At 31.5% G+C, this 23,680-nt stretch overlaps 4 protein-coding genes across 5 annotated transcripts; 1 reads left to right on the forward strand and 3 right to left on the reverse strand.

The window, feature by feature from the left end:
- Positions 1 to 415: 415 nt before the first annotated feature.
- LOC141534961 (uncharacterized) lies at positions 416 to 8,259 on the reverse strand. The gene is made up of 2 exons (XM_074254624.1): positions 8,138 to 8,259; positions 416 to 3,371 (listed from the first exon to the last, which is right to left on the reverse strand). Exon 2 carries the CDS (start codon positions 3,270 to 3,272, stop codon positions 690 to 692), a length of 2,583 nt encoding a protein of 860 aa, XP_074110725.1. The 5' UTR covers positions 3,273 to 3,371; positions 8,138 to 8,259; the 3' UTR covers positions 416 to 689.
- A 3,958-nt stretch (positions 8,260 to 12,217) lies between these two features.
- Positions 12,218 to 15,688, reverse strand: LOC141534527 (uncharacterized). Of its 2 annotated transcripts, XM_074253920.1 has the most exons (7): positions 15,400 to 15,688; positions 14,727 to 15,231; positions 14,386 to 14,483; positions 14,284 to 14,319; positions 13,789 to 13,993; positions 12,836 to 13,695; positions 12,218 to 12,778 (listed from the first exon to the last, which is right to left on the reverse strand). In XM_074253920.1, exons 3-7 carry the CDS (start codon positions 14,437 to 14,439, stop codon positions 12,377 to 12,379), a joined length of 1,557 nt encoding a protein of 518 aa, XP_074110021.1. In that variant the 5' UTR covers positions 14,440 to 14,483; positions 14,727 to 15,231; positions 15,400 to 15,688; the 3' UTR covers positions 12,218 to 12,376. The 2 variants fall into 2 exon arrangements, with proteins under 2 accessions (XP_074110021.1, XP_074110020.1); XM_074253919.1 differs by having other exon boundaries at positions 14,284 to 14,483.
- Positions 15,689 to 15,795: 107 nt separating this feature from the next.
- LOC141534528 (uncharacterized) lies at positions 15,796 to 17,345 on the forward strand. The gene is made up of 2 exons (XM_074253921.1): positions 15,796 to 15,977; positions 16,241 to 17,345. The coding sequence occupies exons 1-2, from the start codon at positions 15,835 to 15,837 to the stop codon at positions 16,479 to 16,481; spliced, it is 384 nt and encodes a 127-aa protein (XP_074110022.1). The 5' UTR covers positions 15,796 to 15,834; the 3' UTR covers positions 16,482 to 17,345.
- A 1,547-nt stretch (positions 17,346 to 18,892) lies between these two features.
- LOC141534935 (uncharacterized) lies at positions 18,893 to 20,648 on the reverse strand. Its single transcript, XM_074254586.1, has 2 exons — positions 20,479 to 20,648; positions 18,893 to 20,398 (listed from the first exon to the last, which is right to left on the reverse strand). Exons 1-2 carry the CDS (start codon positions 20,629 to 20,631, stop codon positions 19,025 to 19,027), a joined length of 1,527 nt encoding a protein of 508 aa, XP_074110687.1. The 5' UTR covers positions 20,632 to 20,648; the 3' UTR covers positions 18,893 to 19,024.
- Between the last annotated feature and the right edge of the window lie 3,032 nt (positions 20,649 to 23,680).

Consider the following 23,680-nt stretch of genomic DNA (forward strand, 5'->3'; position numbering starts at 1 on the left):
TCTTTTGGTTTTACCACCGGTTTTTTTATCCACTTCAAAAATTTCCACGAGTTATAATATATTTAATTATGATTTATGAGTCATATGAACTTTTACGGGTCATTACATCAACGTCAAAAACAATCATGACAAAAATCTAAGACAGTATCTAAAACGTAATATCTTCGTAACTGAAAAATTATGAAATGAATCATAATGATAAGACAACTGAATACAAACTTTTATCAACTGATAAATATTACCAATTTTTCATTGATATATTTGATATTAATAAACGACCATACATGAAAAATTTTAATACTTATAAAATTAAGAAATTCTTATGGACCTTTTTCAGGTATTCGATGCAATTTTAAACATAATTAAACTTTAATATTATTTTGATTAATTAGTATAATTATTTATAGTTTGCAAGTTTAGATAAAATAAATAAAACACTTTTTTGTTAATAACATTTTTACTTGTAAATTAGATTTTAGATTGTACAGTCAAATTTTTCAATAAATAAATATATAAAACACTGCTCTTGCAGATAAAATATAGTTCAAAGTTATTTACATTGCTAACACATTTGAATTTTTCTTTTTAATATTCTTTTTTATTTAATTTATAAAAAAATTCAAAATAGATGTGTGCAAACTTTTTTTATATTTTATCTAGATCTTAAATCATTAGTGACTAAAAATAATTTACAAAAATTTTTTTAGAAAATTGTACTTAGAGGAGTGACTTCCTGTTCTAGAAAATAATTTGTTTTTATAAAACGATAAGGAAGATGGTAAAATTTTGTAAGTTGGCAATGGTTTATGATACAATTGTTTTTTAAATAATTTATAATATGGCTGTTGAATTAAAATTTTTGTAGCAGATGGTTGCTTTTTGTATTCTTTTTGTATATTTGATTTAAGCATGTTCTTAAGACCGCCAATTGATTTTATCGCATCTTCCCCTAAATTATGTAATAAATCATGTGCCTTAGAAAAATGATCATGACCGGATGATTCGATATCAGAAAAAGATTTAAATAGATTTTTAAATAATTCATTAAACACAAATGGCGACGATGAAAGTATTTTATAAATATGAGAAGGATCGAAGATATCTGGTTCTGGTTTTGGTTCTTCAGGTACAAAAAATTTCCTAATATTAGTAGAAATTTCATCAATAGTTTTTCCAAATAGTTGTGATGAATCATGAGGTAAAACTTTCACGGGCATCGAAGTTTTCCTCATATCTTTAAAAAGCATATTGAAAAAATTGGTCGGATTATTGTCAGCATTAGGATGAGCAGTATCGCTGTTGGATGGAGTCTTTGGTTCTTGATGATTATTTTTCGTGAATAAGTTTTGAAAATGAGAAATTTGTTCACCAATCGACTTTCGCATTTCTTCTGGCAAGTTCCGTAAATGATCGAAGACTTTTATAAGTGGGTTCGTAGATGAAGTTGGCGGATCTTTCGAAGTCATTGAAGAGTCAATTACTTTATTGAATAATCCCCTCAAGGGACATTGAGGTAAAATTTTTCGTATAAGGCTTTTAGTCGTGACTGTTAATACATCTCCAACTTTTGGGGATGGGGTTGTTTCGGGCACAGTTACATCCGGTGAATCAGTAACCGAATCAGCAGGTGTGTATTTTATTTTATTTTCTAATACTTTAAATCTTTCTAAAATCAAAATATTTCTAATTCCACTAATCAATTCATCAATCGACTTTCTTATTTTCTCTGGTATGTTGCGTAGATTATCAAATGCTTGAGAGAATGGATTATTGGCTATAGATTTTCCAATTATTGGAGAGCCAACCCAGTTTTTCACTAAGTCATTTGAAGGTTCTGGGGTAGAAAGTATTTCATGAAGAGAAGAATCAGATGAATTGTCAACTCTAGAATCGTTATTTGCGATTTTTATAAGCTTTTCATAGTTTTTTTTCGTGAATTGGTTTCTGATATTACTAATCTGTTCATCTATCGTTTCCTTAATTTGTTGTAGTAAATTACGAAAATCATCGAATACCTGCGAAAATGGATTATTAAATGAAGACTTCAGTAATGATGGAGATCTTAATTTATCCACAAAAGGATTGTGGAATGAAATATTGTTCGAAACAGATGAATTTGTTATCAGATCACTATTATTATGGGTTGGCATAGCTTTAGATTCTATATATTTTCTTGAGTTTAGAGTATTTCTAATGTTGCTAATTACATCATCGATCGATTGTCTTATTTTCTGTGGTATATGACGTAGATTATCGAATGCTTTTGAAAAAGGATTATTGACAGTAGATTTTCTAATCATTGGAGAGTTGAGCCAGTTCTTCACTAAGCCATTTGAAGGTTTTTGGGTAGAAAGTGTTTCAGGAGAAGAATCAGATGAATTTTTACTTCCAGGATCGTTATATGTCATTTCTGCAACTTTTTTATAGTCATTCTTCGTGAATATACCTCTAATTTTACTAATCTGTTCATCGATTATCTCCTTGATTTGTTGTGGCAAGTCACGTAGATTATTGAATACTTTTGAAATTGGATTATTAAATGGAGAACTTAAAATTTTGCGTAACTTCAATACAGTCTCGAAAGGATTTAAGAAGGGAAGTTTTTGGTGGATAGGCGAATGATATGGATTATCAACGTGATCACTAGTACCTTCTGTCGATCCTCGAAGTTTTTGACAACTTCCTGGGGTTAAATTTTTTCTGATGTTATTAATTAGCTCCTCAATGGATACTCTAATTTTTTGTGGTCCCTTCCGTAAGTTGTCTATTACTTTATACAAACCAGTTCTTTCATGATTTTCAATTATGTTAGAATGATTTGAATTATTTTGTGGTATTTCATTAGTTGATAAAAATTTATCCGGAAATCTTTTTAATAAATTATCGAATGGATTAATCATCATCATCTTATTCGGCCGTTGAGTAAAAGTTTTTACATTATTTTTAATTTTTTCCAATCTAGCCAAAATTGGACAAGTGTTATTATTATCAGAATGATTATTAATTTGTAGCTTTTTTAAAGAACTTATAACCGATTTAAATAATTTAAAATAATTAGCATTAATTTCTGTACAGCTGCTTCTTATGTTTTCGACATCGGATTTATTAGTCGTTTTGCACGTTAATATTTCATTTATTTTATTACAATCATCAACTAGACTATCGAGCCATTGTTTGATAATACCAACGGTATTTTTAAAATGCAAATTAATATTTTTACTACAACATGAATTGTTTTGCGGAGTTGTTTCTGCAGGAGGATTCGTTACCATGATTTCACTTAAACTTAAATCATCGTGAGTAAGTAGATCCAAGACTCCTGATTCCGGTGATTTTGAGTCAACGCTTCGATCGAATCTTTTTAGATTGATCTGAAACATCACAATTTTAATTATAATAAATTTCAAATTCATAACAAAAATGAAGCTAACGGGGTGGGATTCCAAAGTGGTCAATTTAGTCTAAATTGCTCCATATATATCATTCATGTGTGTATTTTACGCATATAAATAATTGTAAGAAGCTCGTTACATAAGCAATGACTGAAGTTGTGATGGTCAGTTATAAATTCACTTACAAACAAAGTATGGAATTCATTATTTCATCAGTACACGGAAAAAATAATATTTAAAAGAGGAATATTAAATTTTAATACTAAATTTATATTAGCTAAAATTAAAAATTTATAAGCAGAAAATGTTTTTAAAATTCTAAGAATTTTGAAGCTAATTGTTATTTGAAATCGTAAAAAGTATAAGCATTTTTTTTTTTTCATTATTTTTTATGCACATATTTATATTTAATACTCCGGTAAGCTACTTAGCTTAAGCGGTTGATTTGATCAAAAAAATTGTTTATGATTTTGAGGGAATATGATTTTGTTTAAATACCATTTAATACTCGTTACAAAAATTAAGAGATAAAAAAAAACTTCAAACTTAAATTAAAATTAAAATTGGCTTTTAAAATTAATTGAAATCCATGGATACTTTTCAAGACGCGCAAAAATTTGAAATTTGTTTTTTCAGTTTCATTTTTTAAGATTACCCCGGAACCGTATATGTTAAAAATTTTTCATGGCCACATCTGAAGACATGACACTTGAAGCTGGAATGTTTTTTGTTGCCTGACTATTTTTTAACTTCCCGCTAAGAAAATCGAAGATTTTCAAAAATCGGGAAGTTATTATTTTTACCCCGTTTTGCCAAAATCGAGTTTTCATCAGATCTCGACGTTTTAAGGTCTCAGGAAGCTTCCCTCACTACTCCAGCGATGCTGTGTGTTCGTGTGTGTGTGTGTGTGTGTGTGTGTGTGTGTGTGTGTGTGTGTGTGTGTGTGTGTGTGTGTGTGTGTGTGTGTGTGTGTGTGTGTGTGTGTGTGTGTGTGTGTGTGTGTGTGTGTGTGTGTGTGTGTGTGTGTGTGTGTGCGTGTGTGTGCGTGTGTGTGTGTGTGTGTGTGTGTGTGTGTGTGTTGTGTGTGTAAACCTCTTGTAACTTTTGAACGGCTTGACCGATTCTATCGCGGTTGACGCCAATCGACAGGGCTTAACTGAACTTAGATTTTGAATATGGTTTGGACTGATTCGGACCGGTAAATTTTCAGAAATCTCAAAAAAGCTATGAAAAAAATTTTTTTCACATGTGGTTTTTTTTTAATAACTTTTAAACGGCTTGACCGATCAATTCCAAAAACTAATCAGCTCTTAACATTAAAAAACCACGTCGATCGCCACCAAGCCGGTCGAAATCGGTTGATTCGTTCGTGAGTTATCGTTGACGAAAAAAAATCGTCAAAAAGTGTTTTTTTCGGATTACACCGAAATTTTTGGTCTAATCAATTTGTGTTTGAAAGTATATCATAAAATTTGAAAAACTGCGTCGAATGCTACTAACCGCGTGAAAATCGGTTCATTCATTCAAAAGTTATTGCGGTTTGAAAATTAAAAAAATAGTGATTTATTAAACTCATCAATTTTTTGAGCTCGGAGAGCTCAAAAATACATGAAAATTAGATAAAAACATAATAAGTGCAATTTCGAGCGCTTAATTACGAAAGTAGTGGGAAGTTGCAGGGATGGCGTTCAGGTTCAACCGTTTTCCTAATTTCTTTTTCAAGTTATACTGTACAAAATTTTCAAGTTATACACTGTACAAAATTTGTTGGACCTGGCGTAGTGTAAATGAATCAGTGTAAAAATTTTCGTGTGAAAATTATACCAAATATCGTGTTAAATTTAGGGGGTGTGAATTTAATATTTTTACACCTTCAATTGAATATTTTTCAATCGTGTAAATTTATAATTCATGATGATTTTGCGTTCAGAAATTAAAAATCGACTTTACGCGCTGAAAAATGTATGGTAATCTCCAATTGTAAAATTGTACCCAATATTTTGGGTTGGGACGATTTATGTGAGATATCTTCACAGCGGAAATGCCCAAACAAAGCTCCTGTTAAAAGCGGAACTCAAAATTCCAATTTCAAAAGTTCTTCACGGAAATTGAATTATGGCATATCCTAATATATATAATATTTGTGAAATATATACCATATATGAAAAATGCATGTCAGCAATACTCAAATAAAAGGTCTCAATGAGTGTAAATCTGTCATATTTTTAACATACATGATATTCGTGAAATATATAAAATATATAAAAATTATTTTAATGTCCCCCAATTTTTGTGACTAGAGCAATAAGAGTGTTGAGTTTTCAGAATAATTTTTTTTAAAAATTGATTATAGTATGCATAGTTTTTTTTTTACTCAATTCGATTTAATTACAGAATTATAAAAAAAAGTTTCAAAAAAAATATTACAAATTACCATATTAAAATATAGAAGTAAATGACAAAAGTAGGAAACATATTGATCGAGAATGAAATATGTATTATTAACCCTATTGAATAGATTTCAATATTAGGATTTATTAGAATAAATGAATTAAAATGAAATTATTCTTTTGATGTCACTAGTTACAACAGTCATACATAAAACGCAAGTGCCGAACATCAAAAGATTTTTTAAAGCAAAACGAAAAACTTGACAAAGAAGTTGCTTTGAACAATATTGAACTCTACCTTTATATTTTGTTGAAGAGTAGTATTAACATTGTTAAAAATAATGTTTTCAAAGTTTTGTTTAAAGGATTTCTTTATTTCTCCATTTTTATGATTTTCTATTCCAACACTGCTGGGATATGAATGACATACTATTAAAAAGTATATGATCACAATAATTACTTTCACAGCAAAATATCGCGCAACTTTCATTGTGGACACTAAGATTTATACTTTATTCTGATTAACATCAATTGTATCTTCGTATATAAAGGGTAGTCGAAAATTGTTTAAAAATACCTGAGGAAGCTTAAAATGATAGTGATATCGTTATCTTATTATTGTTTTTTGTTTTGAATTAAAAAATACAATATTGTTTTACAAACGACATGATATGAATTCGTTTCATATCCGTCTCTTTTCTTTGTTTATTATTTTCAATCATCTGTAGCAGAACTGACAATGACAACGTTATTTTCATTAAAAAAATATTAGTTATTTCTTTATTACTTAAGCTCATTAAACTCTGAATTAGTGAAACATTAAATACATTATTAGAAATGTGAAGGTGAGTTGATAATGAAATTAATAGTATATTACACACCGAGGGAAGTAAAGTAAGAAATGTCTCAGATCACATGTAATTGTTGGCCGAGGCGAAGCCGAGGTCAACAAACATGTGATCTGAGGCTTTCTTATTTACTTCCCGAGGAGTGTATGCTATTTTTTTGTTCGACAAAGGCAGAAAGTGGCAACTTCGTTTAGCGCAGCGGGCCGAAAGTTGACGCTTTCTGCCCGTCGAGCAAAAAAGAAAATTTTTGGATTCACAAAACTCATTACAGAATATATCTTATTCAAAAATTGGTTAATCATTCCAAGTTCAATTACGAAATAGAATATTACGTGTAGTCTAGTTTACAGGATAGAAAGATAATCTGACACTGCAGACTATCCCAGATACTTACCGTTAGATTCGAATTCATAACGCTACAAAATTTTCGCATTATTAGGGGAAAGTAGCCTAAAGCGGGTACCTCGCCTTAAGGGGTAGGTGCTGTTTTATTGTGACATTGAGTGCGAATGTCAAAGTATGCATTTGTAGTGATCATAGGAACACTCCTGAGTATTTGAAAGTTCTAATTGGGTGTTTGAGTTTTAACAGAAAGTAACAAAATACAAAATAAAGAAATTGATAAATTTGTTAAAATTACGAATGTGTCATCAGATGATTCGAACACTATTACGCTTATGATAATATTGATGAAACCATATTATTTTGGTACCATTTAACTCTAATGGACGATACAAGTTCGGACGGTTCCCTTCGTATTTTTGATTTTACAATTGTTTAGCAAAAAAAACGTGTACTGGGGCAAAGCGGGTACGGCAAAGTGGATACCTATTTGCGCTGCTCTGATCTAATTCTATATTTATTTTGTCGTACAATATTATCAAGTAATACGTAAATATAAGAAAAAAGCAGAAATATTCTTGATTGAAAACTTATTATCAATTTCAATAGAAAAATCCTTATTTTGCTTAAAATTAATGAAATAAAAATAAGATCATTATTTGAATGATTGCAATGTCTAAAAATTTTTTTTTTATGTTAGCTAAATACACAATTTTATTATAAAAATTAGTTTCATCATTAGATTCATCTATTTGTAGTGCTTATCCGCTTTGGGCTAAGGGGTCTGACAAAGCGAGTTTTTAAACGGATTTTATTTTTTATTAATAAAAAATTCTTAGGCCCAAACTAAGACAATATTTCCATCTAATATTGAAGTTCGATCACTACTATGTCAGATAGAATAATATTCGTTAGTAAGTCGAAGAAAAACTAAAACTTCTAGGTCTTCTTCGTTAGCTTACCCGCTTTAGGCCACCCTCCCCTAACTTTAAAGCTTTTCAAGCTCACACATACAACTTTTATATAGATTTTCGAGCGAGAAAATTTAGTATTAGTATTAATGAAGAATTTTTTTTGTATCTTCAGTTGCGGTATTTTCTGAACAAAACAACCGATTTTGATCCATTCAACGCAGTTTTATGACCATAAAAAGATAACATCTTACCTTAAAAGCGATTCGACCAGAAATTTTAAAGTTATATAAACAAAAACTTTTTTCAAAGTTTTTTGACAATGTTATCTTTTGAACGAACCGAGCGATTTCTGTGCGGCTTGCGGTAATTGGCGATTTCCCAAAATCTGTTGAACCAAATTCAAAACTTTAAGATTTGGAGAATACTCAATTTTCAAAAGTTCAAAGTCGAGTCAATACCTTTCCAATTTTTGAAAATCATTAATTTTTATAGAGGAAAATTAAAATAATATTTTTTGTTCGAAGAGTTTATGATTTAATTTATAAACACACTTTTTTACATAAAGCAACAATAAATTTTTTATATGAAATCAATTTTTCGGTAATCTTAATTATTCAAACAAAATTTGTATTGAAAAAATAAAAAAAAAAACGTGCACCGACACCATATTTAAATAATGCATTATTTTTTACTTCATAATTAAAGATAAGAAAATGAATACCCGGGTCAAAAACATTAATCTGTTTTTGAATTCACGACAGTTTTTAATAATTTTTAGTTGATTTTAGTTATACTAATTAAATAATTAGTATTTAATTTACATATAAATCTTGTCGGTTTTTGCCCGCATTATTCACATTTCAGACCAATTTCAGGTTTTTTATGGCTACATTTGATCGGTTTTTAGCAGACTTAATTTGTATTATTTTTTAGTCGGTTTTTATCGCATTTAGATCAAAAACAGATTTAAAAAATGGTAAATAATAATAATAATAATAATAATAATAATAATTTTTATTTTTGCGTAATTACGCCTCATACCTTCGGCATAATCGACGATCGCTGCTGCCAAATAGAAGGCAGTCTAATCGGCCTTCATTTCCAGCACCGCTACACCAAGAACGGCACCGTTTCTCCGAGGACAACGACAACCTCTTTACAGGTCGACAAGTGAGCATCTCCAAAAAGATGACTCACTCAAAACAACAGCTCGACACGGTGAACGAAGATCTCCCCACACAGCTTCAAGAGGACTCCACTCTGCTCACTGTCAACCAAGTTGTCTACGGTGCCGCGGCTTCGCTTCTGCCGATAGAGAGAAGACATTCTCTCTCCTTCGAGGCGAAGTTGAAGCTGCGCATCGCTCAACTTGGACACAAAATTGACATTTCTCGGAAACAAGTCTCCCGCATTCAGTGTGTGATAGAGTATGTTAGTACTCAAAGACCGTACACGCCAAAGTTCGTCGCCTGGCGGCAGAACTTCGAAGGCGACATCACACACTGAACAAGAGTACTCTTCTTGTCATCAAAGAAGAGTCTCTTAACAGGTTGCGGGCTCTGGTGGCTTCCAAAAGTCACTAGAGAAAAGGCTGAAGCGGTTGATCGACAACTCTTTGTTTCGATCCAACCCTTCACGCTTTTTGTCACCTAAGACCGCTGTTCCCGAGAATTATCCATCATCTGAGCGAGTGGAAGCCTTTTGGAGTGAATTGTACGGAGATCAACCAAACGTCAACCCGGATACTCCAGCTCTGCACGACTTCGAGGCATTCTGTCGAGAACACCGACGGCAGGATATCGCCGAAGAGAGCCCTGCAGTCAGTGTGCAAGAGGTTCGTAAAGCCCTGAATGGCAGCAAGAACTGGGCTGCCCCGGGTCCAGATGGCATAAACATCTTCTGGTGGAAGAAATTTTCTTCTACACATGCTCATCTGGCCCGGATTTTTACATCATACATTCAGGGCGACGAACCAATTCCAGACTGGCTGGTAGAAGGGCGAACCGTACTCATCCCTAAAAGGGTGACTTGTCCGACCCAAAGAACTACAGGCCTATCACTTGCTTGAATGCGGTTTACAAGATTTTTACAAAAATCTTAAATAACCGTATCTTGCAGGAGATAGAGCCTGTGTGGCAACAGATATACGAACAACGTGGCAGTAAACAGGGCGTGTCAGGTTGCAAGATCAACTTGTTGGTAGATAGATGCGTCATTCAAGACGCAATCTACTACCAACGCAACCTGTCTATGGCCTGGATTGACTACCGTAAGGCATTTGACTCAACTTCACATGAGTTGATTCTCTATCTGCTCAAATGCCTCGGAATCAATCGCCAAACAGTGGGATGCATACAACGTACGATGCAGCTCTGGCGAACGCGTTTTCACATAGGAAGTGGAAATGCATTGCACGTAACCGGAACTGTTCAGTACAAGAGAGGCGTCTTTCAGGGAGATTCTCTGAGCCCTCTGTTGTTTTGCATCTCACTGCTGCCAATATCTGTTGCCCTCCGACAAACTCGTGGGTACTCTGCGGGGCTACCGAGTGATCGAGTATACTCGATCACTCACCAACTGTTTATGGATGATCTAAAGATATACAGTGCCAACAAAGATCATCTACAAACGGCCATCAACATCGTAGCAGAGTACACACGAGATGTCGGAATGTCTTTTGGGTTGGACAAGTGTGCGGTCGTACACCTGGCGAAGGGTAAGTGCTCTGATACGGGTGGAGATGTCGAATTAGTGGATGGGAGCGTCTTAAGAGAATTAGACGCCGGAGAGTTGTACAGATATCTAGGGATTGAAGAGCGGCAAATGCATGCCGTCTCTGAAGTCCGAACAACTCTTCGCAGTGAGTATGTTAGGAGACTCCGGAAGATCTGGTCATCAGAACTTTCTGGCAAGAACAAAGTCTCAGCTACTAACATGCTCGCTGTCCCGGTTCTACTTTACTCTTTTGGGATCCTGAAATGGCCTCGAAATGAGTTGAAAGATCTCGACATCAAAACCCGTAAAGTCATCAATATGAATCAGAGCATGCACCCTAACTCATCAGTCGCCAGGATGTACCTCTCCCGGAACATCGGAGGGAGAGGATTGCAGAGCTTGGAGCGGCTTCACGATCGTTTGGTTCTGGGTTTAACATACGAGGTTGCCAATTTCACAGCAGACGAGGACGACTTCCTGATGCAATTTGTTCATAGTCATGAAAATGCGCGGAGGGGGTCGTTCTTGTATAAGGCAGCAATCTACGCGGCAAATACCTTAGGTCTCGGAAAATAAACGCTCTCATTGAACTCCCGAAAAAGGAGTTCAAGAGCGTCGTCAGGATAGCCGAGGGAAAAAAACTCCTCGGTGAACACATGGACAAGTCCATGCACAGCGTGTATTTCAAACACGTCCGTGACCATGGCTTGTCCACCCAGCTGACATTCTCCTTCTTGAAGTCAGCTGGCCTGATGTCCGAGACCGAAGGGTTTATATTTGCCTGCCAAGATGGTGTTATCAACACTCTCGAATACCGTAGCAAGGTGCTCCAGGCGCAGCTTCCGGACACGTCCTGTCGGACGTGTAAACAACATCCGGAGACGCTGATGCACCTTTTGTCGGCATGTCCTGTGCTGGCAAGAGGTGCCTACATACAGCGTCACAATGCTGCCCTGCGAGTACTCTATTATCATCTCAGATATAGCTGCGGTATCGATGAGACACCAGTGCTGCCTTATCTGCCAGGAGATATTCCGCAGGTTGTTGAGAATGACAGTTCCAAAATTTATTGGAACATACCATTCGCAACAACCCGGCGGATTGACCACAACAAACCTGATATTGTGCTCTTTGACAAGGCTACTCGTGACATTTATGTCATTGAGTTTTCGGCCCCAGCCGAATACAATATCTCGGCCAAAGAAGAGCACAAACACCAGATATATCAGGATCTCCTGTTTGAAATTGGCAAACTGTACCCAGGTTACCGTGTCAAGCTCGTCGTTTTGGTTGTCGGCGTCCTTGGAGGGATGAAACAGTCTTTTGTGTCTTCACTTGCGAAGATACCGGCTTGCAGTTCAGCAGCCGTGTCTCTAGCAGTGCGGATGCAAAAGGCTGTCATTTTGGGATCCCTGCGTCTACTTAGGCAAATGAATTTGGCCTGCTGCACTCACTAACCGCCTTGTTGTGTGGAGTGGTGCAGCAGTAATGGATGGCGCTCAGGCTGGGCCCTCGGAGAGTCGGACTCCGGGGAAAACCCCCCTGAGCAATTAATAACAAATAATAATAATAATAATAATAATAATAATAATAATAATAAAATAGTTCCATTCAGGTAAAAATAGATTATTTATTGAATTAAATTAATCAAATCAAACGAGAAAACATTAAGACATTAATAAAATGATTGGAAAAATCAAAAATTGATACAACGATAATATGTAATTATGATATAATTATTAGAGTAATAAATTAAATCAAATTATCTTTTATGATTATTGATTGTGATAAATCTGACTGAAATTTTGTTGGTGTTGATAGGATTGATGTTGATAATTTGGAGCAAAGCTTTGTTGAGGTTGATACCACTGAGGTCCACCATAATATCCTGCAAAAGTTTGTTGGGGTTGGTTGTAAAAGTGAGGATGATTGTAAGTCGGAACGTTTAGCCCACTCATTTGTTGGTTATTCTGGTAGTAAGAATCAAAGCGAGTCACGCCGATTGAAGTATCTTTTGACTGGTTCTGAGAGAAGGAATGTAAGCTTGCGGCAGGTGTAGTAGTAGTAGATTGGTTCTGAATATGTGAACTCAAATAAGTTGGGCTGTTTGTTGATACAACTGTTGACTGTTGTTGAGGGTACGAATATGAGTTGACAGTTGTAGTGCTCAATTGGTTCTGTAATGATAGATTGTGGTTAAAAAAAGTAATTAATAATAAAACGATTGAATTTACCTGAGAATATTGATTTGCGTAGTCGGATGAAACTGATGGTGTACTTGTTATTTGTCGCTGAAACTCGTTATGAGGGTAAATAGGAGCTGTTGCTGATATAACTGTTGATTGTGATTGATAATATGGATTTGCGTAAGAGGAAGCAGTTGCTGGTATATTTGTTGGTTGAACGTAAGCATCGGAGTGAGTTCCACTGATTGTTGTCATCGTGGTTGAATGTTGCTGAGGGTACGAACTACAGTTACTAGATGAAACTATTGGAGTATTATTTAATTGATTCTGAGTGTTGGAATTAATCGGAGTGATTGTTGATTCAACTGCTGGCTGGTGTTGAACAATTGACTTTGAACATATTAATGTAATTGTTGATTGCTCATGACTGCTGTTCCTTAAAGGAATGTCTACTTCTACAGTAGTTTCATTTGTACTTGAAGGAAACATTGAGTTATTTGTATCAAGTAATGTGGTCTGTGATCGGTCAAAATGTAAAGAATTGTCCAGCTCAGTCGGTGGTAAGTTGTTCGTCTGGTCACTTTGACATTTATCCCCCAAAAATTCTTCATTTTTTTCTTTTTCTTCAACCATGACTGGTGATGATGTTCTTGAAACAGCAGATGAGAGTACTGGGGATGAAGATACAGATCGGGATAAGTCATCGTAATCCTTTAAATTTGTCAAACTTCTGTTGAAATTTTGTTCATTTTCATCATCATCGTCTTTATCATCATCGTCCTCTTTTTTGTCGTCAACAATAATTGAAACTTTGGTCGAACTCGTCTTCCTATTGGTGCAGGCTTTATTAATGGCTAAATTGAATGCCTGTAACGAAATTTGAGAATCCGCTTTATCATTAATTAAATCTGAAAAAACAATTTGCATTAATACTTGAATTATTAAAAGATAATTTTTAACTAAAAATAGTTATAAGTTTAATGTATTAATGAATTAATTACTAAATAGGGCTCGCCGAATTTTGGGATGCAAAGCTATATTTCCTTTGTAACCTTTTACCGATATGAATTTCAATTTGTCTCCAAACATTTGGACCAGAATATTAGTGACATGTTTCTTCCAGTCACTTTCTTGCGAATTGAGAAGACCGATACTGGTCATAATAGATTTAGGAAGATAACAACCAGTATTTGGAAATATTTCTACCTGTATAAGAGAAAATACACAGTAAAAAATTTTGCGTCATTGCGTCAAAAAATTTTATGTTAAAAATTTTTATGCTAAATATTTAACACTTTTTTGTGTTGATTTAACAGAATAAATGTTAAATTTACACATAAAAGTGTTAAATATTTAACACAAAAATTTTTAACGCTAAGTTTATCGACGCAATGATGCAAAATTTTTTACTGTGTAGAATTAATAAACTAGGATAAGTATATTTAATAGAGTTTAATAATTTGAAAAATGTAATTTGTGAAGAGTTTATATTTTACCTTATTTGAAGAATTTGTTAAAATTTCTTTGGTCAGCTGTAAAATTAATAAAGTAAAAAAATTAATAAGTTTTAACTGTCTGAAAAAATACATAATTTATACTTTTGTTATTTTTGTAAGAAGATCTTGACGCCCAGGATCCAAAGAATACTCCATCGATGCTACAAGAGACTTGTGAAAAGCAAAAATCTCGGGTGTAACTGTCAAAACAATAATATAGAATAATAATAATTTGTTTATTTGAATATCAAATAAAAAATTATTTATATTTTTTTAATTTACATTCTGGAATTACTAATTATTGTTAAAAATATTAGAAACTATAAAACTATTTATATGATAATTCATTAAAAAATAAATTGAAAAAATTTCACATGATAAATTGTTTTGTGAAAAATTAAATCAATTGAACATTATCATAAGAAAAAATGAAGTATACAAACCACCAGGTATGAACCAAACATTTTTTGGTGATATATCATCAATTATTTCTTCTCGATCAATTATTGATTCTTCATTATCTCCTGCTCCGATATCTATCGCGTCCGAGCTTAAAGAAATCTCAGTACTTTTTTCTGAGTTTTCTGGATCTTTGCGTCGGTATTGGCAGATGACGTTGATGGAATCTCAGATGAAGTATTTTTCGGACGACCTCTCTTGTTACTGCCATTTTTTAATGAAGTACCGATGTAAATAGTACCGTCTTTTAGAGATTTTGATGATTTACTCCTTTTTGATTTGGGTTCTTCTGTCAAAAACGATTTACTTTTCAATATATATCTTCACGCATCTTCTCAACTGAATTTTTTTGCTTCTCAGACTCCTTCTTCTCTTCCTTAAGTAAAACTCTTGACGCCAAAACTTTTTTTGAAAATGCCTTCTGTGAACGATCGATTACTTGACCCGTTTCTTCATCTACCTCCAATTCATCGAGCTCCGTTACATCACCTATTGTGTTTAATTAAAGTTTTTTATTCATCACAAAAAATAATAGATTATTGTAAAGGGCAAATTAACGATAAATAAATTTTTTTAAGTAAAATAAAAAAAAATTGGATTAATTATTTTGCAATCAACCCCAAATAATAATTCTAAATAAATTAGGATAAAACTTACTACTGATCCGTACAATTCGAGCGTCGTAATATTTAGATTTATTTTTATTGTCTTGGCTTTTTAATCTCACTGTTGCTTCATCGTATCTTGATGCGATTGGAATTTCAGCAGTCTCCAAAGTTTGAATAATTTTTGATTCTATCCAATAAACTAATGCATATTTTTTTGACATATTGGATTAAATTATTAAATTTATTTCAAAATGAATGTTTATAAAAAAGTATACTTGACAGCTTGTTGGTAAGGTTGACTTAATAAACAAAAGCGCGCTTAGCGATACGTGGTATACAGGTATGCAGATATACTTACGTGAGTTATCACAGTGTTTTTTTAACACATTGACTTACACACGCACTTATATATTATTATTAAATCACTTTATTATTTGTCCGCATCTCTAGTTTGAATTAATGAATATTACTTGATTTAGTTAAAATGAGAAAACAATTTGATGATTTGAGTAGAAGTGGTAAAAGTAAATTTCTCAAGCGTATAAAATTGTCAAACGAAGAAAAATCATCGTGTACAAATAATGGTGTCGAAAAAATATCAGAAGAAAATATAAACAAAAAAAACAGGTAGGTTAGTTATAAATGAGGATGGCCGTAGAATTTTTCTTTATTTGGCTTGCAAGTATACGATCTTTCTCTCTATTTGACTCTTTCTTGTAAGAGCTATGTAAAAGAGTCAAATACAGAAAAAGAATGTGGTAAAATACAGAGAGAGATCAAATAAAGAGAGATTCTACTGTAACTCGTTACCGGCAATTAAAATTAAATATGTGTACTGTTGTAATTATTTCCGTTGATTTATTTAGAAATAAAAAAAATTTTTTTTTCAGGTTTTTAGATTCGGTGATTCCGTCTACTTCAAAAGATAATGATAATTTTGAAATCATACTTCCTTTAAATGATAATGACGAAGGTCAAGAAGAAGAGATAATGGAAGAGACAGACAAAGAAATCCATAGACAAGCAGGTGAAGAAATAGTAAGGCAGGATATCGAAGATATAATTATTCATGAAGACAGAATATTACAATCATTATTTATTATTTGTTTTCGCAATATCTTTGTTGAATAAAGATGTCGTTTTATATGAAGACATTGAAGTAGCTGCTGGATTACTTGAAAAATTCGTCGATTATTATGAAATTTTATACGGAGTAAGATTTGCTAGCATCAATATTCACCAATTTCGCCATTTACCAAATGATGTGAAAAATTTTGGACCATCGTGGGGAAACAGTTGTTTCACTTTTGAAGACATGAATGGTAAAATCGTTGCTAGCGTGAATGGGACTACAAATGTTGAAACACAAATTATGAATGGACATTGGCAATACTTAAGATTTAATACAAAAGCCGAAAATTTACCGGAAGGATTACTTCGAAATTTCGTTTTACGTCAGAAGAAACAGTTTAAAATCTGCGAGTCATTCAATGATGCTCAAAGTATTGGAGTTTATAAAATTTATGATCCAGTAAACGACCAGGCAGTGTTAAACATTTTAAATAATGGCGTGAATAACAATTTCACTGTCAGAAAATACTTCCGTTTGCTCAAGAATGGTTTACTCTACACTGCAACATCATACAGTCGTTCAGTAAAGACAAATTCATCATTTGTTCAATATAAATCAGAAGAAACACTTCATTTTGCAAAAATTCTGTATTTTGTTAAAATTTCTGGTTGCGATTGTTCTGGCAATAAATACTTATATAACGGATTACATTTCGCCATTATAAATTTAATTGAGATCAAGGATAATGTTAAATTTACGTTTGACGGGGATGGATTTGAGCTTCCTTACTTGTATGAGTGTAAAGTAACAGATAACATCGGCTCAATTCTTGTTGAAAATTTAATAAGCGTGTGTTATTGTGTCTACGATGATAATAAACTATTTTTAGGATGTCGAATCAACAGTCATGAGCGTGAATAAAATTTAGCAAATACTAATTATTATTTAATTACCTGCGATCATACAAATATATTTTTATATATTTCATGTAAAAGTTCAAGGTTCTTGAAAATTTTTTTCACACAAAAGTTCAAAGTTCATAACTTTGCAATGTATATATTTGATCCATTACATGTAAAAATGTTCTATTTGTTGCGAAAGTTATTTAAATAAAGCATAATAGTTATGTATCAAACGTAGTGATTTTTTAATTATAATTTTCCTGATTTTATGGTTGAAAATTTAACAAATTGTTTTTTTGCATGATAAATAGTTATCAGAAAGAAATAATTGGTCTGTTTCCTCAAGATTGTACGTAGAAGACTCTAATTACGCTCCGAAAATATCAAATTGTTTAAATAACTATTTATTCTATTGCTTTAGAACTTTAACATGAAAAAAAAATGTTTTTTAGCAAGGACTCCAAAATTTAGTCACTCCCACACCGTATTCACTTCAATAAATATTAGAGCAATATAGTTATTGTTAGAAAAAATTCTTCGCTAAAATTTTGTACGAGCAAAACAAAACATAATTTTTTAACTTGCAAGTTACGTCTAATAAATTATTCTAAGTATGAGTTTTGGTCTTGTTTTGTTCTGATAAAATTTTAACGAAAAATTTTTTCCAAGTTCCATAATTAGTCTTGTTTTAATCTTCCGTAATACAAGTATTACACAAGATAGTAGACGAAAAACAAATCAAAATTCACGGAATAGTATAAAAACAGTTTAAACAGATCAAAAACCGACTAAAAATATTTTTAACTATTCATTAAAGTACAAAAACCGATTGTCAAGTTCAAATACAGATTATTTAGATTAAAAAACGTTCAAATTTTTTGACCCGGGTAATGAAACACTGTTTTTAAGATTTTTTTCGTATAAAAAAATTTAATTTTTTTTTTTTTTTAGTTACATTTCAATTGACCACTTATCACAAAATATGTTTCAAGTTTAAGAACTAACATTAAAAAATTTTGCCATTCTAAATATTGTATAGAGTTTTTGGTTTATTAGTCGTTTCGTCATCGAGGGTAACTTTTGCCGACTGACTAATGAAATTAAAATTTTCTTATAATCGTGTCTATTTGATTTAAGTATACCATTACATCAGTATTCCATGTAATAATAACTTTGTTGTATGCTATTCAAAAAACTTATATTAAAGAATAGTTTTTATTAATAACTTTCAAAAATAATAAACAGTATTTATAATTGGAAAAAAGAAAGTTAAAACAGGATCTCTAAGAGAAGAAATGATTTTTTGTCGTACACAGAAAAAAAAAATTTCTTGAACCAAGAAAATGAAGACCGAAGTTATTTTAGAGCAAGAAGAAATTTTCTTGGCTTAAAAAAGTTTAACTTCGTTCAAGAAATTTTAACTTCATTCAAGAAATTTTCAATCTTCCTTAAGATTTTCTTGATTTAAGAAAATTTACGCTTGACTCAAGACTTTCTTTCTTTCTATGTAGAAGTATGAAATGGTTTTAAAAATTAGGAGATGATTGCATCTTATTGTGACATAATGATTTGTAAACTTTTTTGTAAATAATTTTATTCATTTCATATTGTACAATATTTATATGTATTTATTAGGGTAAGATATCCTTTTTATAAATGAAAATAAATAATATTATGACATAGTTTGATTTCATTATTAATTAATAAGTAGATAAAACTGTTAAATCAGATAGTATATCGGTGAATATTTGCTGATTACAGGAAAAATCTTGACTGGCGAGGTTCCATATTTTCGTTTTATAATTGTAGGGTGATTTGTTGGAAACTTTCCGGTATACAATATTAAATGTTATAGGAGAAACGTCATCAAAAGGTGCTCCGACAAGCATAATATCATTAGTAATATTGATAATTACAACATCCCCGGCATTAAGATTGTTGTCCTCAAAAAGCATAGATCTAACAGTGGATCTATCAAGGGTTACTTTAGTATTTGATAGATCCACGTTTGAAATGCTTGATCCATCGATATTGAAATTACTATCATGAGATGCCGTTTTTATTGCAATTTCATTAATTATACTTTGTCCTGTGCAAGATGGAACCGGAGTTCTTGCTGGGATATGATAAATCTTTGGTGATTCAACAATGTCAACGGTTGGTTGTTTATAACAAGGATGTACTTCTAGTAAACCAGGTTTAGTATTACATGGTTGATAGGAAACACGAGGCAAATAATCCACAGGTGAATGGCTTGGTGGATTTGGATAAACTTCTTTACCATGATTCTGTGATACACCTCTTATTGCCTCCATCATTTCGTTAATGATTGTTGGGAATTGGTCCATGAAAGTAGATAACTCTCGTAATCTATAGATTTGATCAGTCACTGATACACTTTCGTCGCAGGTGCCGAAATTAGAGCCTGAATGCTTATGAACCAGAGATGGATATTTAAATATTCTCGGTGGTGAGACACATGCTGGTGATAAAGTTTTAAATTTAGATGGTGAAAGATGCTCAAGAAGTGTTTCAATTTTGGAGATTCTTTCAACAGATATACCTCCAGAACTTTTCATGCATGGTTTTAAAAATTCAAGGAATTTCATTAAATGCCCTTTAATTGTCTCTAAACAGCCACTTACGTCGATATCTTCTGTTTCATAATTATCTGATTCTGGTTTAGAAAATTTGAAAACACTGCCAAAAAAGTCAAAAAACCCAGAAAGGTCCTTTTGAGTTTTAGCACAACTATTGGAAGTTATTTCAACATCTTCAATCAATCCAGGAATTAAAATTGCTTGATTTTTTATGTTATCTAGTGCAATTGGCATAATATCCATCAACGATTTCACCTGTATAAAAATTTCTTCCACAATGGAACCAAATAGTGTGATAAAGCTGGTCACGTCACTGTTTTCTTCGCATGTATTTATGTATTTACACGATTTATCTGAAGATGAATGCTTGGAAGAAAATGGACATTTTGGCGTTCGATAACTTGGTGGAGACCTCGCATTCTTCAGTTTAGCGAAAGGACATTCAACTTTACGACTCGATCGTTTTAAATTGACCTGGAAAATAGCAAAACATAATTGTTTTTAATAACTGGAAATTTGAGAAAAAAAATTAAAAAACAATTTCATTTTTTTACCTGTGAATTTGGATCAACAGTTCTTTCTTCAATTTGATGAAGTCCCACAGAAGTGTCTTGATTTTCATTTCTCTGCACATCAGGATGAGAGAACGTATGGCAAAACAGTGTCACCAAAAGAATTTTTGCTAATAAATTTGGAACGGTATTCATGATGAATGCTCGTATAGACTGTGTTGAGACATCTCATGACTTACCATCATATATACTCCTCTGCAGGAAATGTTTTCAAAAAAATAAACATACTAATCATAAAAAAATCAGTCAATATGATTGTTTATGAATTTGGTGATCCCAAGCAAAGAGAGTTTATTCGTAAGTTGTGTTTTTTGTTTATAACATACGAGTAAAAATTATAAAGTTTTTATTCCGTGATTTGCTTCCGTATATGCGTATTTCGTAAACATTTTTTTACGGAAGCAGTGAAATTATCTTTGAGGTTTTATTTTGTTAACTCAACGGAATATTCAGTAAATTTATTTTTTATTTAAAAGATTAATAGCAAATCCTAGGAAGATATTTAACAATAATAATCAATAATTACCATATTGATAATATTTATTTTTCAATTTTATCTAGTAAAATATGAGAGAAAAATTTATTTAGCTAATGATACTACGATATAATTTTATCGAACAAATAGTAAAATTTTACAATTCCATTACTGTTTCATTCCTGAAAATTTTTACTATAATGTCAATTGATATACTATTTTATAATCGTTTAAAAATATCATAAATTAAAATAAGCTTTTACGTTTAAATTGAATTTGAAAAAAAAATCTAGGTAATAAAAATTGATACAAAGAATCTTGAATCAAGAAAATTTATTTTGAAAAATGTCATAGTTTTTAATCAACTAAAAAAATTCTCTAACCTGCTCAAGAATTTCTTTCCTTGAATTAAGGCAAATAATGATTATTGGTACCCGAGTACTTCGACTATGATTTCACGGAAACCAGGTTTGGCGGATCTGTCTATGTGACAATATATGAGGCATTTTTGTCAAATGTTTATGTATTAAAAATTAAGACACATTTTTTATTTTTAACAACCACACTGATAAAAAAAATCTTGAACCAAAAATACCATTTTGAAGAAAATGATTTCCTTGAATCAAGAGAATAAATTCTTGAGTTAGAATAGTTTAGAATAGCTAATCTTTTAGAATAGTTAAGAAAAGGAAACAAGGTAAAAGATCTAAAATCCCGGAACGATCCGATAATTGTTAATTTACATTATTCTATCTCGTAATTGACAATTAAATGAACATTTCTTCATAGAAAATCTAAACCTTTTTTTTATAAAATCAAATATAAATGAAACTTTAAAAAATTAGAAAAACGGTGACTCTAGAGGCCATCCCTGCAACTTCCCGCTAATTCCATATCTAAGAGCTTAAAATTGCATTTATGATGTTTTTGAGCTCTTCGAGCTCAATATTACTCATTTTAGAGTTTGTTTAATGAATCAGTTTTACTGTTGCAGTTGTTTTAGAATTATTGGCTGTATCATAGTATAAACATGATGTAGATTCAATAATCATGATATAATTGAGTAGTCTTTCGTTTAATCTATTCGGGCATGTCGTCAGTAAATATGTCACAAATTAGTTCTAAATACTGTTTTCTTCAATTAAATTTTCATCCGGTTTCAAAATTCTGATTAACTTGAAACCGTAGTACTCACTTAAAATTTGGACATTGATAAATAAAATTTCATAATCTTCAAAATTGTTGGATAAATATTCGAGAAACCTTTTACTTTACAAGATGGGTCATTCCATATCAAATCAACAAATAGTTGGAATCGACCCCTTTCAATTTGGACAAATTTTAGTCAGAAGTTTTCTTTTATTATATAACAAAGTTCTGCTAATGGAAAAAAAAATAAAAAAATTTTTTTTAAAAGATATGCAAATTCAAAATTTCGCAATTTTTCCAGTTTTTCAATTTTGTTTTTGTAGTATCTTGAACGCTATTATAGATACAAAAGTGGCCTTTTGTTTGATTGAAAGGAGATACTTAGGGCTATTGAAAAAAATTTTTGAAAAATGCCAAATTTGTCAAATTTTGAATTTTTCAAAATCGTTAAAAATTACGTTTGCAGTTTTAATTTTGCCTCAATTTTTTTAAATACCTTGTACTGATCTTAAAAGATCCTGAAATTTTTAGAAGGGTGTTTTTTTTTTCAAAAATATGAATTTTTGAATTTCTAAAAAAAATTTTTTTTCGTTTTTTGTAACTTTCAATCAAGGTAAAGTTATACAGATAAATAGTATTGTAATTTTGAGCATTAAAAAATTTAATGTCTGGAGTGGAAATATTAAATAATAAATTAATTTCAACTTTTTTTATTTTTTGGACATAATCTTAAAGTCAAGGATAACACATGATGATATAATTACTTACTTTTTTAACGTATGACATATTTTGTCCGTTTCTTCACTTCAATTACAGTTTTTAACGCCAAATAACTCAAACAAATATTAATTTTCAACAAATACCAGAAATAATGAGATGAGATTATCAATTTTTCTTCGTTCTTTTGAACACTCCTTTAGATACAAATTTCTACACATTAATGTTTCTCAATCTCAAATATCAAATTATTTCCATGTTGATAGGATGATAAGTAGTGTCAACAACTTGAAATAAAGTAAAAAAAAAGGACAAATAACAAATTATTTCATGCGTTAAAGATGACTTTAAGATAATGTCCAAAAAATTAAAAAAAAAGTTGAAATTAATTCATTATTCAATATTTCCACGTCATGCATTTAATTTTTTAATGCTCAAAATTACAATACTATTTATTTACATAACTTTACCTTAATTAAAAGTTGCAAATGACGAAAAAAAATTTTTTTTTAATTCAAAAATTCATATTTAAAAAAAAAAACACCCTTCTAAAAATCTCAGGATCTTTTAAGATCAGTACAAGGTATTTAAAAAAAAAAAAAACATTGAGCCAAAATTTTAACTGCGAACGTCATTTTTAACGATTTTCAAAAATTTTAAATTTGACAAATTTGGCATTTTTCTACATTTTTTTTCAATATTCCTAAGTGTCCCCTTTCAAACAAACAAATGGCAATTTCTGTGTCTATAATAGCATTCGAGATATTACAAAAATAAAATTGAAAAACTGGAAAAATTGCAGAGTTTTGAATTTGGCATATCTTTAAAAAAAAATTTTTTTAT

This window comes from Cotesia typhae, unplaced genomic scaffold (assembly GCF_013202065.1).
Source record: "Cotesia typhae breed Kobodo isofemale line unplaced genomic scaffold, CoteBio_Ctyphae scaffold_13, whole genome shotgun sequence".
In the NCBI taxonomy this organism is placed as follows: domain Eukaryota; kingdom Metazoa; phylum Arthropoda; class Insecta; order Hymenoptera; family Braconidae; genus Cotesia; species Cotesia typhae.

Coding starts and splice junctions, on each gene's coding strand:
- LOC141534528 (XM_074253921.1), top strand. CDS start 15,835: ATGAGAAAACAATTTGATGATTTGAGTAGAAGTGGTAAAAGTAAATTT. Junction 15,978..16,240: donor AATATAAACAAAAAAAACAG/GTAGGTTAGTTA, acceptor TTTTTTTTTCAG/GTTTTTAGATTCGGTGATTC.
- LOC141534527 (XM_074253919.1), bottom strand. CDS start 14,376: ATGTATTTTTTCAGACAGTTAAAACTTATTAATTTTTTTACTTTATTA. Junction 13,696..13,788: donor AATTCGGCGAGCCCTATTTA/GTAATTAATTCA, acceptor TTGTTTTTTCAG/ATTTAATTAATGATAAAGCG. Junction 12,779..12,835: donor ACGCAAATCAATATTCTCAG/GTAAATTCAATC, acceptor CTATCATTACAG/AACCAATTGAGCACTACAAC.
- LOC141534961 (XM_074254624.1), bottom strand. CDS start 3,272: ATGGTAACGAATCCTCCTGCAGAAACAACTCCGCAAAACAATTCATGT.
- LOC141534935 (XM_074254586.1), bottom strand. CDS start 20,631: ATGAATACCGTTCCAAATTTATTAGCAAAAATTCTTTTGGTGACACTG. Junction 20,399..20,478: donor CTGTTGATCCAAATTCACAG/GTAAAAAAATGA, acceptor GCTATTTTCCAG/GTCAATTTAAAACGATCGAG.